Genomic DNA, 13845 nt, shown 5'->3' with positions numbered 1-13845 from the left:
GAAATTGAACCCAGGACCTCATGCATGCTGGGCATGCACTCTACCACCAAGCTATACCCTCCCCCCCGTAGAGGGATTTAAAGTATTTCATTCATTCATTCAAGATTTGTTTATCTTATTTATTCATTCTAGGTTTGTTAAGGACCTAGTATGGGCCAGGTGTTCCACTAGGTGGTGGGAATAAAGAGATGATAGAAGGTTGTCTGTGTCCTGCGTGGCACACGGTCGTGTTGTCACAATAGTGTGATGGAGCTAGGTGCCAGTTGCTATAGGAGCCCAGAGAGAGAATACATAGTCATAGCACAGTAATAGGTAACGAACACTTACTCTACAGGAGGTGCTGTGCAGCGCATTTTGCATGCAGCCCCTTGTTTCATCCTCACAACAATCCTGTGAAGTAGGCGCTGCTATTTAGGGATGAGGAAGCAGCCTTAGAGACCTTGCCCAGAGTCATAGCTGATAAGATGTGACTGGTGCTTCAACCCAGGTGGGTCTAACTCATCTAAATGGTGCTCTCAACCACTGATGCCATTCCCTGTACCCTTTGTTAGAAAGATCCTGTCTGAGAGGATTAGGGAAAGTCTCCAGAATGATGTGACATTTGACTTGTGCTAAGAAAGTTGATTAAGCTTTTACTGGAGAGAGGCCGAGGAAGGTCTTTGTAGGCAAATGGTATAACAGAAGCAAAGGAGAGATTTGGATGTTTTGTGTTTGGGGAACCCTAGGTCATTGTGGTGACTGAATCCCAGAATACTTGCAGTGTAGTGGGAGAGACCAGATTTGAAGTACTTGGTGCTGTGATAAAGAGTTTAGAATTTTTCTTCAACATGGGGTAACCATTGAAGAATTTCAGATGGACTAGTGGCATTACCGGGTTTGCGTTTTAGAAAGATAGCTTTGACTCCAGTGTGGAGAATGGATCCAGGAGAGGTGGGATTAGAATGGGGGTAGGAAAACCAGTTTTAGGAAAAAAAAGTCCAGTAGGGAAATGAAACAAGTCTAAACTAAGCAGTTGGAGTTACAGAAAGAGATGGATTGCAGAAACATTAAAGGGGTAAAACTGATACGACTTAATAAGAGTTTGGATGGATTTGGAACCCTAAGACGAATGATTCCTAGTTTTCTGGCTAGGATGACTGATGGGATATTGAAACATTGATTGAGATAAGGAGGAGCAGGTTTTTATTGGCATGAAAGATAAATCAGTTTATCTGATTTTCTCAACATGCACAGTGATATTCTTTTATAGAGAACATTTCTCCAAGGATCACTTACTAAGTGTGGTGTCGTGGAAGGAGTCACATAGATTTGTTGTCCACTTCTGGAACTACAGTTTACTTTCTGTGTGATCATGGGCAAGTTTCCAGACCTGTGGCCTACTTAAAAAAGATACTAATACTATCTGTAGGATTCTTGGGGTGATTAGACAGTTGAATGGAGGTACACCTTAAGTGCTCAATAACTGAAGATCTTTCTCTTCCCCTTATCCCTCTTCCTTAGCAACAACATGGCAGGATTGACTCTTCTGTTTGACAGAAAGCCACGTTCTAGGACTTGACCTGACCGTGTTAAGCAGGTAGATCAGGCAGTAGTTACATTACAGAATGATTATGTCATCTATAAAAGGATTCATCAATTATTCTTTTAAATGAAGTTTCTTTAAATGATACAAAATTATTTTATAGACCATTAATGGTAACAACATCCTTGCTTTGATTTCACCTTCTAAGAAAACAGGGAGTTCCACTACATGATTTGAGATCCCAGTAGCTCTAAAATTCTTTGATTCTCTAACTACATCTCATTTTTGGACAGATCCATATTATAATTTCACTAATTGCACACCTATTTGTAATGAAAATATGTATATATTTGAACTCAGAATTATATATTTGAACTCAGAATTATATATTTAACTCAGAATTAAACATTTTATTTTCTCGATAACCATAATTCTGTATGGTAGACCTAGTGAAAGCATGCCTTAGAATGCCTAGTAAAAGTCAGGTGTACACAGGCATTTGCTAGATAAATGTAAGGCATAGATTGTGAGAGTAGTTAGAAAAAAATGGAGTAATTTTCCAAGATGAGCTGTTTAATCTCCACAGATGTCTAGAAAGCCATTTTTGTCACATCGCTTGATGTGGTGTAAGCTCAGTAAATGGCCTTACTATTATTTTCATCTAAAAGGATATTTATGCACTTAAGATAAAATTTATAGTTTTAGCTGCCATTTTGAGACAGAATGGCAGATGATAAACATTTTCTATCTTTTTTAATGTTTTAAAGATGCCAGTGGAATTTAGTACATGGGCAGAAATTATTGTAATGGTTACTTCGGAGAAACATTTAAGCTCTTAGAATTATCTATCTAGATTCTTTCATGTTGCAAAGACAATTTTCTGCTTCTCAAGTATTTGCAAAGTGAGCTCAGGTGAGGAAACAAATGAGAAGGCTTCAGTGCTACAGGGATTCTCTTGTCTCTGGGTATGTGATTAAATCATATTCTCTGTTATTCATGGCAAGAAACAGTCCTTGAGAATATAACCCAACATAAAGAGATGGGAGGTATTATGACTTTCAGAGTTAACTATTTTGGTGACGAGTACCCACATGGTAGTTTGATTTATTGCTATTAAAACATACTTCAAGATGCCATAATTTGCATCTAATGATGTAAGACTATTCAGATTAATTACTCTGTTTCTTCTTGAGAGAGAGCTTTGGTATGTTGTAACTAGAATTTGTCCATTTCATTAAGCCTTTTTTGCCTTTTAATATCTGTAAAGTTTGTAGTGATAACCTCTCCTTCATTTCTTTTTTCTTCTTTTTTTTTTTAATCAAGGTATAGTTGGTTTACAATGTTCTGTCAATTTCTGGTGTACAGCATAATAATTCAGTCATACATTTACATACATATATTTGTTTCCATATTGTTTTTCATTATAGATTACTACAAGATATTGAATATAGTTCCCTGTGCTGTACAGTATAAACTTGTTTATCTATTTTATATTTAGTAGTTAGTATCTGCAAATCTCGAACTCCCAAAATTTATCCCTTCCCACTCCCTTCCCTCCCTGGTAACCATAAGTTTGTTTTCTATGTCTGTGAATCTGTTTCTGTTTTGTAAATAAGTTAATTTGTCTTTTTTTTTTTTTTTTTAGATTCCAAATATAAGTGATATCATACGGTATTTTTTTCCCTCTGTGGCTTACTCTCCTTCATTTCTAATTTTGGTTATTTGTGTTTTCTCTCTCCCTTTCTTGGTCAGTGTTACTAGAGGTTTATTTGTTTTTAATGAGCTTTCCAAAGAACCAGCTTTTGGCTACATTGAAATTTCTTTTTTTTTTTTTTCCTGTTTCTATTTTATTGATTTCTGCTCTTAACTTTATTGTGTTCTTCCTTGTACTTCTTTTGGGATTCATGTGCTTTTATTTCCCTAGAATCTTGAGGTAGAAGCTGAAAGCACGAGTTGACAAACTGCCTTCTGGGGGCCAAATCCAGCCTGCTGCTTGTTTTGAATGGTCCATGAACTAAGAATGGTTTTTGCATTTTTTTTTAAAGGTTAAAGAAGTCAAAAGAAGAATAATGTTTTATGACATATGAAAATAAATGAAATTCAGATACTATTGTCTGGAAATAAAGTTTTATTGCAACACAGCCACACTCACTGGTTCACGTGTGGTCCGTGGCTGCCCCTGCGCTGGCGGGGCTGAGCTGGTGGCTGCCGCGGGGACTGTGTGGCGTTCTCGTGGCTTTGCGTTGCTGCTCGGTGCGCACTGTAGTCACAGGGTTTCCCATGCCAATGTATCACTGCACTGCGACATGTTACTTTATCATCAGTGCGTTTTCTTCATGTCAAAACACGATGAGAAAAATGGACTTGACATATACTTTTAAAGCACAGAAGAATGTGGAGTATCGAACTAGAGCTGAATGACAGCGCGTTGTGATTGCTGTGCAATGACACTATAGCTGTGCTAAAGAAATGCAGTTTACACTGACATCCCCAGACTAATCACTCATCATGCTAGTCCCAAGTCACAGGAAAGCAGTGGTTAGAAAACTTAAAAAGGAATATCTGTTGAAGCAGAATTTCTTCAGAAAATTAAAAAACGAAACTCAGACTGCACCCAGAATAAGTTTCTGAGTGTCTCATTTGCTGGCCAAACAAGGAAGTCATTTACTGATTGTGACTTAACTAATCTTGTTTGATTGCAGCAGCCAAAGAAATGTGTCTGGAGAAAACAAACTTGTTTAAGACTATTAGCCTTTTGGTGAGAACAGTTGCTGAAAGTGTTGAGGACGTCAGTAATCAATTAAAAAAATAGGGCAAATGATTTTGAATGGTTTTTTTGGCTCTTGATGAATTAACAGATGTTACCAAAGTGACTCAGTTGTTTATTTGAGAAGTTGATGCTGAATTTGAAGTTACTTAAGAATTATGTTTAACGAATAGTGTTCATGGAATAATTACAGACAGGAATATTTGTGAAAAGTTGACAAAACATTAATTCTGTATAACTTGATAAGATAGATAATGTATAACTAAGACGTTAAAACTGATGGTGGTAAAAATATGTGTAGGACAGAAAAAAGGCTTAGGTGAACAAATTTACAAAGCTATGAGGAAGTAGGGTGGTTAACGTCGATGGTTATTCACTTTTATTTTTCAGCAGGTATTTTGCAGAGAATATTTGAATCTATCATGTGATAAGGAACCATTAATGTCTTAAGACTCAAAAGTGTTGCTCTTGAGGACTTACCATTGTCACTTCTATGAAGTTTTGTCAGAAGTGGAAGCTGAATATCCTGGCTTGCCCCTACCACACAGCAGTTCAGTGACTTGTAGTGGTCAAGTTATATTGCAATCTTTTGAGCCAAGGGCTGATTTGAAATTTTTCTGAAGGAGAGGAACTGCTCTCATCCACTACTATTGAACACTGAATGGCTTTGGAAATCAGTTTTGCTGCAGACTTGATAATGTTTCTTAATGAATTCCACTGAAAGTAACAGGGCAAAATAGTGCATATGTGCAAAAATAAAAGTTATTTCGATGCCAACTAATATTTGAATCGCAAGTCATATCAAGCTATTTTATATTCCATGCTGTCAAAAGTTAAAGCAAAGAAGCGAGGTCGCCATTCCCACCCAGATTTTCAGTATATTTCCTGAGCTCAAATTACATTTTCAGGGACATTTTTCAGACTTTGATGCAAGTGCAAAAGAAATTTCTATTTTACAAAATCTATTTAACTGCATAATTGAGCTACTTTCACCTAAACTTCAATTGGAAGTGATCAATACGCACTGTAAATGGCATGCTAAAAGATGTATCAAGAGAAGAATAAAATCTTTAAATGCCTTCCAGACAATGCATATACTGAATTGAAATCACATGCTTGTGATTTTATATCTGTATGTGACAGTACCTATCTGGGTAAAAAGACTTTTAAACATGAAGTACATAAAATCTTATTTAAAAAGCAGTATTAACACATAAACATTTGCAATTGATTTTGATGATAGAGAGCACTAACTTTGAATCCCAACTAAATGAAATATTATCCCCCCAGAGAGTTCCTTTTTTTTTGTGGGGCGGGGTAATTAGGTTTATTTATTTGTTTTTAATGAAGGCACTGGGGATTGAACTGAGGACCTTGTGCACTCTAAGCACCCACTCTGCCACTGAGCTATTCCCCGTCCACCCCCTGCCAAAGAGTTCCATTCTTGTTAGTAGACCTGTTTTGCAAAAAGAACTCAACTATTGTTGCTATAATATTTTGAATTCCAACAGTAAGAGTTGTAGAAATTTTTGTCTCATCATACAAGTGCTTACATAGTATCCTCAGCTTTACCTTTTGCCCCTCAAAGCCTGAAATACTTACTCTGGCCCTTTGCAGAAACAGTTTGCTGACCCCTGCTTTACATTAGGGTAGTTTTATTCTTCATATATGTGTACCTGCACATAGTAGAATTAATGCTTTTATCTCATAATGACTAATCTGAAGAATTGTTCTAATTTGAGGAAGAGACTTTCTATGCTTGTCCTATATTCTGTGGATATCTTTGCTGAATGTTGAAATTTCTTATTGCCTAGAAGTAGTGTACTGTTTGCTGCAGTATGAGTCTCAAGTAGATGATGCCTTCAAGGAACCTGTGCTGGGAGAAGGGGCAAATAATACGCCAAAACACATAAAAGAAACTATTTTATTTTCAAGAGTGTACTGGAGTCAGCTGGAATGCCTAGAACAGATGTGGTTAATTTTGAGGAAGTTTTTGAGCCCCTTTAGAAAGAGGTAGAAAGGAAGAGCCACACTACCAAAATTTAATTCCCCCAGGAAGGCATGGAGGAACATTTTGATTTTCTCTGCTAAGTGTATTCATTGATTTATTGTTCCAGGAAATAAGAGTAGGTCAGTTTGGAATCCAATCTCTCCCATGATGTCATTCTTCTGTACCTCTGGACTTCCTACTCTTTGTAGTTTTCGTTGGAGAATATCTTTGCTTAGAAGCCTTGGATGATTCTGGGAGACTTTTGAGAAGCCTGGAAGAAAAGCCAGAGTTACTGGGCTGGAGGGCTTTGGTGGAAACCAGGTGTTCAGGTGATATTCTCCCTGGCATCTTGTGGAAGGGGAAGGGTTAGGGCTAGGTATTTACACAGATGAAAAGCTATAGAGGATGACGGGATCATGGAAGATTACACTATGAGGCACAGAAAGGGCTCAGGTCGTCTAGTTCACAGGTTCTCGCTTAGATTTGAGTTGTATGGAACAGTTAAATGCATGGAAATGATGCATGAACAACTATAGGCTCTTTTTAAAAAATGTGTTTCTTAAGTATAACTTTTTGTTCTTGGGGCCAAAAAGTTTTAGTGAGAAATAATTTCCGTAGTTTTAATTGGTATCAGTGGAAATTATGATATATTCATTGATTTTTACATTGTCAAGAATAAATTGAGTGAAATAAAGCAAGTTTCTCTTTACCATTATTGCAGCTTGTGGTAATTATAAATGAGCACGGAGAACTAGTGTCCAGTTTATGTAACTGTTAACGTAAATTGATAGTTCAGGGCTGTGTAACTTCTCTCTTTATTGTCTCCTTAGGCGTTTGTTTGTTCTTTCTTTCTTTCTTTCTTTTAAGTGGATGTACTTGGGATGGAACCCAGGACCTCATGAACGCTAAGCATGCGCTCTACCACTGAGCTATATCCCCACCCCAGGTGTTCTTTTGTGATCTCCTTTGTATTTCCAAAATTAGAAATTTTGTTCACTGTTTTAAGACTCATTCAGATAATCTCAAGGAATTTTGACTTTCAAAGTAGTTTTAAGCAGGTATTTTAAAGCATAATAAGAAATACTTTAAAGTCAGTACTGGAAACTTAATAAAAAGTCATTATATTTTATGTTTAGGTCTCTGAAAGATGAATTTGGCTGAAATTTGTGACAACGCAAAGAAAGGAAGAGAATACGCACTTCTTGGAAATTATGACTCATCGATGGTATATTACCAGGGGGTGATACAGCAGATTCAGAGACACTGCCAGTCCGTCAGAGACCCAGCTGTCAAAGGCAAATGGCAGCAGGTAAGGCCGTGTTTAAGTACTCAGTGAATGAAGGCAGTAGTCTGTTACACTTGACAGATTAGAGTTGGAAAATCAGTTTGAGTTTGTAAATAGTTCTTATTTATCTGAATACTGAAATATATTTAAAATGCACTCAGTAATTTTCTGTCTTTCCCAGTTAATATTTTCTGTATTTTTGATACTGTATTTTATGAGACATATTTCAAAGATATTTAATTCAAATTGAATCTCCTTTTAATTTCTTTCCTCATCAGTTGACCAGTTGTGTGTAATTATAAATTTTTGAAATAAGGTATTTCCACTTGCCCTTTCCCCTTTCATTTTTACATGTAGCTTTGACCCATTTTGTAAAACTTTTCCTTTAAGAAAGTTTCCTCTTCTTTTGAAAGACTCCTTACAAATACAAAGGAATCAGTAATCTAATAAAAAACCACTAGTATGTTTGCTGTGTCTCTTGAATATACAACTTAATTACATACAGCTAATAAAAACTTGAATTATAATTTCCCCACTTAGTCTTGAAACTTAAAATCCTTTTAAAATTAAAAGTACAAAGTCAAGCATTTCTTTGAAGTTTCCATTTTATGTGCCAATGCCTTTCAAGTGTTTCCTCTAAGTTTTCCACGAGTCCGAAATTGATGTTTTACTAAGTTTTGAGGGTAGATTTGACTTACTGTCCAATTTGAGCATTACCAAACTGAGTGAGAACAATGTACTTGAGATTTTCAGTTGTGTTCTTTTATCCTGCATATTAGCCACAGGCAAGAGTGGTTTATTAATCTAACATGGAAATATTTTTGACGTGTTCTTAATTGTGTTAAATAGTGACCATTTCTATTCAGATACTTCTACTATGTTTCTTTCTGTTACATTCTGAAGTTTCATTTCTCCAAGTGTAGTGTATAATTGCATACACTAGCAGTTGAATTTTACTTAGATTTTTCTTTGGTTCTACGACTCCTTTATTTGTTCCTTTCCACGTGTTATTCAAGATAAAGTTAAGGGAAAGTTTCTTATGCTCAGCTTTATAGTAAAGTGTGCTTCTTGGTTAAAAAAATAGAATTGTGAAAACTAATTTTTAAATGCAATTTTCAATCTATCTGTTTGCTTTAGAAAATTAGTTCAGGCTCAAAGTTTGAAAACACAAAGATTTCCACATAGTTGGTGTTCAGTGAAGTTTTTTAAATATGGGGAAAATTGTACCTTTGAACTCAAAATAAACTTTACCCAGGCCTTGAAAGATTTTAAACAAGGTCAAAAGTATTTAGATTTCAGGTGAAGAAGAATTTAAATTAAATTAGAAGTGGGCAGCTCTTGGTATTGTACCATGTCGGGCTTTCAAATGCTCATCACAGGCATTTCATATTTTGTGATATTAGGCATAGGAAATGCTGATGAAAATTTTGGCTGGCAATTTTTGAGGAAGCTATTTACAAATATAGTAAAAGGATTTAGTGTAACATAGATTTCTGGGAATGGTTAACCTGTTTGGTACTAACTTAGTTGCTAGTTTTAAATTGTATTAATGTTTATCACATTCTTTGGTAGAAAGAGTTTCATTATGAATGATATATAACTCTTTGCCCTAAGAAAAGATATATAATTATGTCTTTTTTCAAACTAATCCTTGCCCTCCTATCTGTATTAAATAGTTCTTTGTCTTTTGATTATGCTTTAATGACTTATTTTGCGTACTTTGAATGACATTAAGGAAACTGGCATTTTATAGCAGTTTGTTATCTGCAATTTATATGGTTTGTAGTATAAAGGCTATTTTTTTAAGGTTCGACAGGAATTATTGGAAGAATATGAGCAAGTTAAAAGTATTGTCAGCACTTTGGAAAGTTTTAAAATCGACAGACCCCCAGATTTCCCTGTGTCCTGTCAAGATGAACCATTTAGAGATCCTGCTGTCTGGCCACCCCCTGTACCTGCAGAACACAGGTAAATAGAACTTTATGTTCTCTTTAGGTACTTTATGGTTAATTGATATTGAGAGTGAAGAGAGTAAAGCTTTATATGAACAAAGTATAAAAACCTATTTGAGGGGGCATGTAAATTTAATACCTGTTTATAATTTTCACATGTGTATGTTTACAGAGTTTGTATTTGATAACAGAAGGATATCAGTTGTCATATATCTTGCCTTTAGAATGTTTTACTGCTGTAATCTTAACAGTAGAAATCTACTGCTAGTCATAAAATGTACCGGTTAAGTGAGGTCTGTTAGATTTTATAATGTCAGCATCCAAACTTATTTTATTTAAAAGACTAACAACTTTGGATGAAATGGTGGACAAATTGGATTCATCTAGTTGGGCCTACAGCAAGTTTTCAGAATCTTAGTATAGAAGGAACCTCACCTTTCCTTAAAGGTTAAAGGGCAAAGTCCCTAGTGTGGAATATAAGGCTCTGAATTTATCTCCTTGATGCTCAGCCTGTGCATTATGGACTTTGAACCTCTCTCTTGTTCTTTCCTGTCTTCGTGTCTTTGCACAGTCTGTTCTTTCTTCAGGGAATTCCCACAATCCCCATCTGAGCAACTCATAGCCATTCTTCAAGTGTCAGCTCGGAAGGCTCTTCTCCAGTTTGCACAGGCGTAACAGTCTGTTTATAGTAGTTATGTTGTATTTCTTTGTCTCTTGACAAGATGAGGAAATTTGCAAGGGCCCAGACCTTAAATTTATTTGCTTAAAACAAGTAACAAATAGCAAATGTTCAGTGTTAGCAGGGAGTTTGGCACATAGTAGGTATTCAGCCAACACCGAATAAATAATTCCATTAATTCCGTAAGTAAGGAAACTGAGGCCTGGGAGACCTCAGCCTGTAAGACAGGCTAGACCAGGAGCTGAGTTTGGGTCTTTCTTGCTTTCAGTTCACTCTTCTGTGAAGTGGTATTGTGGCCAGAGTGTTGCATCATAGAAAATGTTTCCCTTTGATTAGTAGTTGTGATTGTGTGTAACTTGTTGATCTCTTAAAATTTTCTAAAAGCACGTAAAGAACTGTGAAAAATAGGTAATTTATTCCTTCAGGATTTTTTCCACTGAGTTAGACATGATTGTACGATTCCCATTATAAAAACACTAGATGATAATTCTTTTCTAAGGTCTACAGCAATATAGTGCTTTCCTCAGATGTAACCACCTTCAGGTGTTTTGGATTAAGGTCACTGTTACCCCTCAAAAAGCACTGTTTCAAGAGTCATAGGATTATTACCATGGAAGTTCCAAAGTAAATACTGAGAAAATAATGGCATTTTGATGTATCAAACTTGAAAATTGTATGTATGTATGTATGTATAATAGAATACCTCGTTTTTTTCTGAAAGTCATTGATTCAGAAATATATTTCTGGTTTAAAGCTAAAAGCTGACACTAACTTTATTTTGATTTAGCTATAATTGACATGTAACATTTTGTAAGCTTAAGGTGTACAACACTGATTTGATATATTTACATATTGTGACATGATCATCGCAGTAGCATTCACTAACAACTCTGTCACATAACATAATTACCATTTCTTTTTTTCTGGTGAGAATTAAGAGCTAGTCTCTTAGCAACTTTGAAGTATATGGTACAGTATTGTTGGGTTTAATTACTACACTATGCATTAGATTTCTAGGACTTACTTAAGTACTGGTTACAAGTTTGTACCCTTAAGAAACATCTTCCCAACTGCCCACCCCCACCCCCATCTCCCAGCCCCTGGTAACCACCATTCTACTCTCTGTTTTTAGAAGTTTGGCTTTTTTGGATTCTACATATAAGAGATACCATACAATATTTGTCTTTCTTTACCTGACTTAACTCACTTAGCATAATGCCCTCAAGGTCCATCCATGTTGCAAGTGGCAAGATTTCCTTCTTTCTCAGGGCTGAGTAATACTCCATTGCAGTATAGATGTACCACATTGTCTTTAACCATTCATCTGTTGGTGGACACTTATGTTGTTTCCATATCTTGGCTATTGTGTGAATAAAGCTGCAGTGAACATGGCAGTGCATATATCTCTTCAGTATCCTGTTTTTATTTCTTTTGGGTATATGCCCAGGAGTGGAATTGCTCGATTGTCTGGTAGGTAGGTCTATTTTTAATTTTTTGATGGATCTTCATACTGTTTTTCATAGTGGCTGAACCAATTTTCATTCCCATCAACAGTGCCCAAGGGTTCCCACATTCTTGCCAACCCTTATCTCTTGACTTCTTGGTAATGATCATCCTAACAAGTGTGAGATGATATCTCATTGTGGTTATGATTCACATTTCCCTGATGATTAGTAATGTTGAGCATCTTTTCATGTACCTGGTCATCTGGATGTCTTCTTGGGAAAACAGTATATTTGATTCCTCTCCTCATTTTTCAATTGAATTTTTATTGTCATTACTGAATTCTATGAGTTATTTATATATATATATATATTTATTTAACATTTTGGATATTAACCCCTTATCTGATAAATGGTTTGCAAATATTTTCTCCATTTGGTAATTTGCCCTTTAATTTTTTTTATTGTTTCTTTGCTGTGCAGAAGCTTTTTAGTTTGATGTCGTCCCACTTACTGATTTTTGCATTTGCTGCTTGTGCTTTTGGTGGCATATCTAAAAAAATCATTGCCAAGAGCAATATTGAGGAGCTTCCTTTTGTTTTCTTCTAGGGTTTTATAGTATCAGGCCTTACATTTAAGTCTTTTTAATCCATTTTGAGTTCATTTTTGTGTGTGGTGTAAGATAGGGTGTCCATTTCATTTTCAGCTTGTGGTTATCCAGTTTCCTCAACAGGATTTGTTGAAGAGATTCTTCTCTCCCTGTTGAATGCTCTTGGCTCCCTTGTCAAATGTCAGCTGACTATGGATGAGCTCACTGTTCTGCTCCAGTGGTCTATGTGTCTATTTTTATGCCAGTTCTATACTGTTTTAATTACTGTAGCTTTGTAACAGAGTTTGAAACCAGAAAGTGTGATGTCTCTGGCTTTGTTCTTCTTTCTCATGACTGCTTTGGCTGTGTGGGGTCTTTTGTGGTTCCATACAAATTTTAGGACTATTCTTTCTAGTTCTGTGAAAAACGCCATTGGAATTTTGATAGGGATTATGTTGAATCTGTAGATGGCTTTGGGTATGGATGTTTTAACATCATTAATCTTCCGATCCATGAATGTGAGCTATCTTTCTATTTGTGTTTTCTTCAGTTTCATTAAAGTCTTGTAGTTTTCACTGTATAGATCTTTCACTTCCTTGGTTGACTTTATTCCTAAATATTTTATTGTTTTTGATGCTAATATGACTAGGATAATTTTATTTCTTTAATATATATTTTGTTAGTGTGTAGAGGCACAACTGATTTCTGTATGTTGGTCTTATATCCTGCAACTTTACTGAATTCATTGATTAGTTTCCAATGTTTTTTTGGTTGCCTCTAGGGTTTTCTATCTTTAAGATTGTATTATCTGCAAATAATGATAAGTTTTGCTTATTCCTTTCCAAGTTGGATGCCTTTTATTTATTTGTCTTGTCTAATCACCCTGGCAAGGACTTCAGTATTATGCTGAATAGAAGTGGTGAGTGTGAGCATCCTTGTCTCGTTCCTGATCTCAGAGAAGAGCTTTCAGCTTTCACCGTTGTGTAGAATGTTAGCTGTGGCTTTGTCACATATGCCTTTATTATGTTGAGGTATGTTCCTTCTGCAGTCTAATTTGTTGAGGGTTTTTATCATGAGAGGATGTTGTAATTTGTTTTTCCATATCTATCGAGATGATCATATGATTGTTTCCTTTTATTCTATTCATACTGTGTATCACATATGTTGATTTGTATATGTCAGATCACCCTGGCATCCCAGGGATAAATCCCACTTGGTCATTGTGTAGAATCCTTTTCATGTGTTGTTGAATTTGAAAATGTTCCCTCTTCTTCAGTTTTTTGGAAAAGTTTGAGAAGGACTGGCATTAATTCTTCATTAAATGTTTGGTAGTCTTCGCCTGTAAAGCCATCTGTTCCTGGGAATAACTTTCAGTGTAGGAAGTACCTGTTCTTAATTGCTAGAGCCTCATGATGTATTTCAAAAAGCAGACGTAGATAATAATGCTAATGTTCATGGCTCAGACTGAATAAAAAGTGTGGCTGGCATCTTTCCCATTGACGAACACTTACCTGAAAACTTCTCCCCGTAGAGAAACACCAGCCCAATGATTTCTTTTCCTTCGGCCTCCCTTAACTGCCCATACCCGTAACACAGGACTGATTTGTGTTTGTGCTTGT

The 13845-nt window shown here is 35.9% G+C and overlaps 1 protein-coding gene across 9 annotated transcripts in view; it reads left to right on the top strand.

Annotated features, from left to right (window-relative positions):
* KATNAL1 (katanin catalytic subunit A1 like 1) overlaps positions 1-13845 on the top strand; it is a 95478-nt gene that overhangs the window by 2305 nt on the left and 79328 nt on the right. For all 9 annotated transcript variants that reach the window (XR_012511625.1, XM_074378002.1, XM_074378000.1 and 6 more), the window contains exons 2-3: positions 7416-7588; positions 9372-9532. Coding sequence is in view for 8 of the 9 variants with exons in the window: in XM_074378002.1 (XP_074234103.1) it covers positions 7427-7588; positions 9372-9532 (323 nt within the window). In the remaining variant the exon portion in view is untranslated. The remainder of the gene's footprint in view (positions 1-7415; positions 7589-9371; positions 9533-13845) is intronic.

This window comes from Camelus bactrianus, chromosome 14, assembly GCF_048773025.1.
Source record: "Camelus bactrianus isolate YW-2024 breed Bactrian camel chromosome 14, ASM4877302v1, whole genome shotgun sequence".
NCBI classification, from domain to species: Eukaryota; Metazoa; Chordata; class Mammalia; order Artiodactyla; family Camelidae; genus Camelus; species Camelus bactrianus.
The sequence above is the reverse complement of the archived record's forward strand: the minus strand, read 5'-3'. Positions and strand labels throughout refer to the sequence as shown.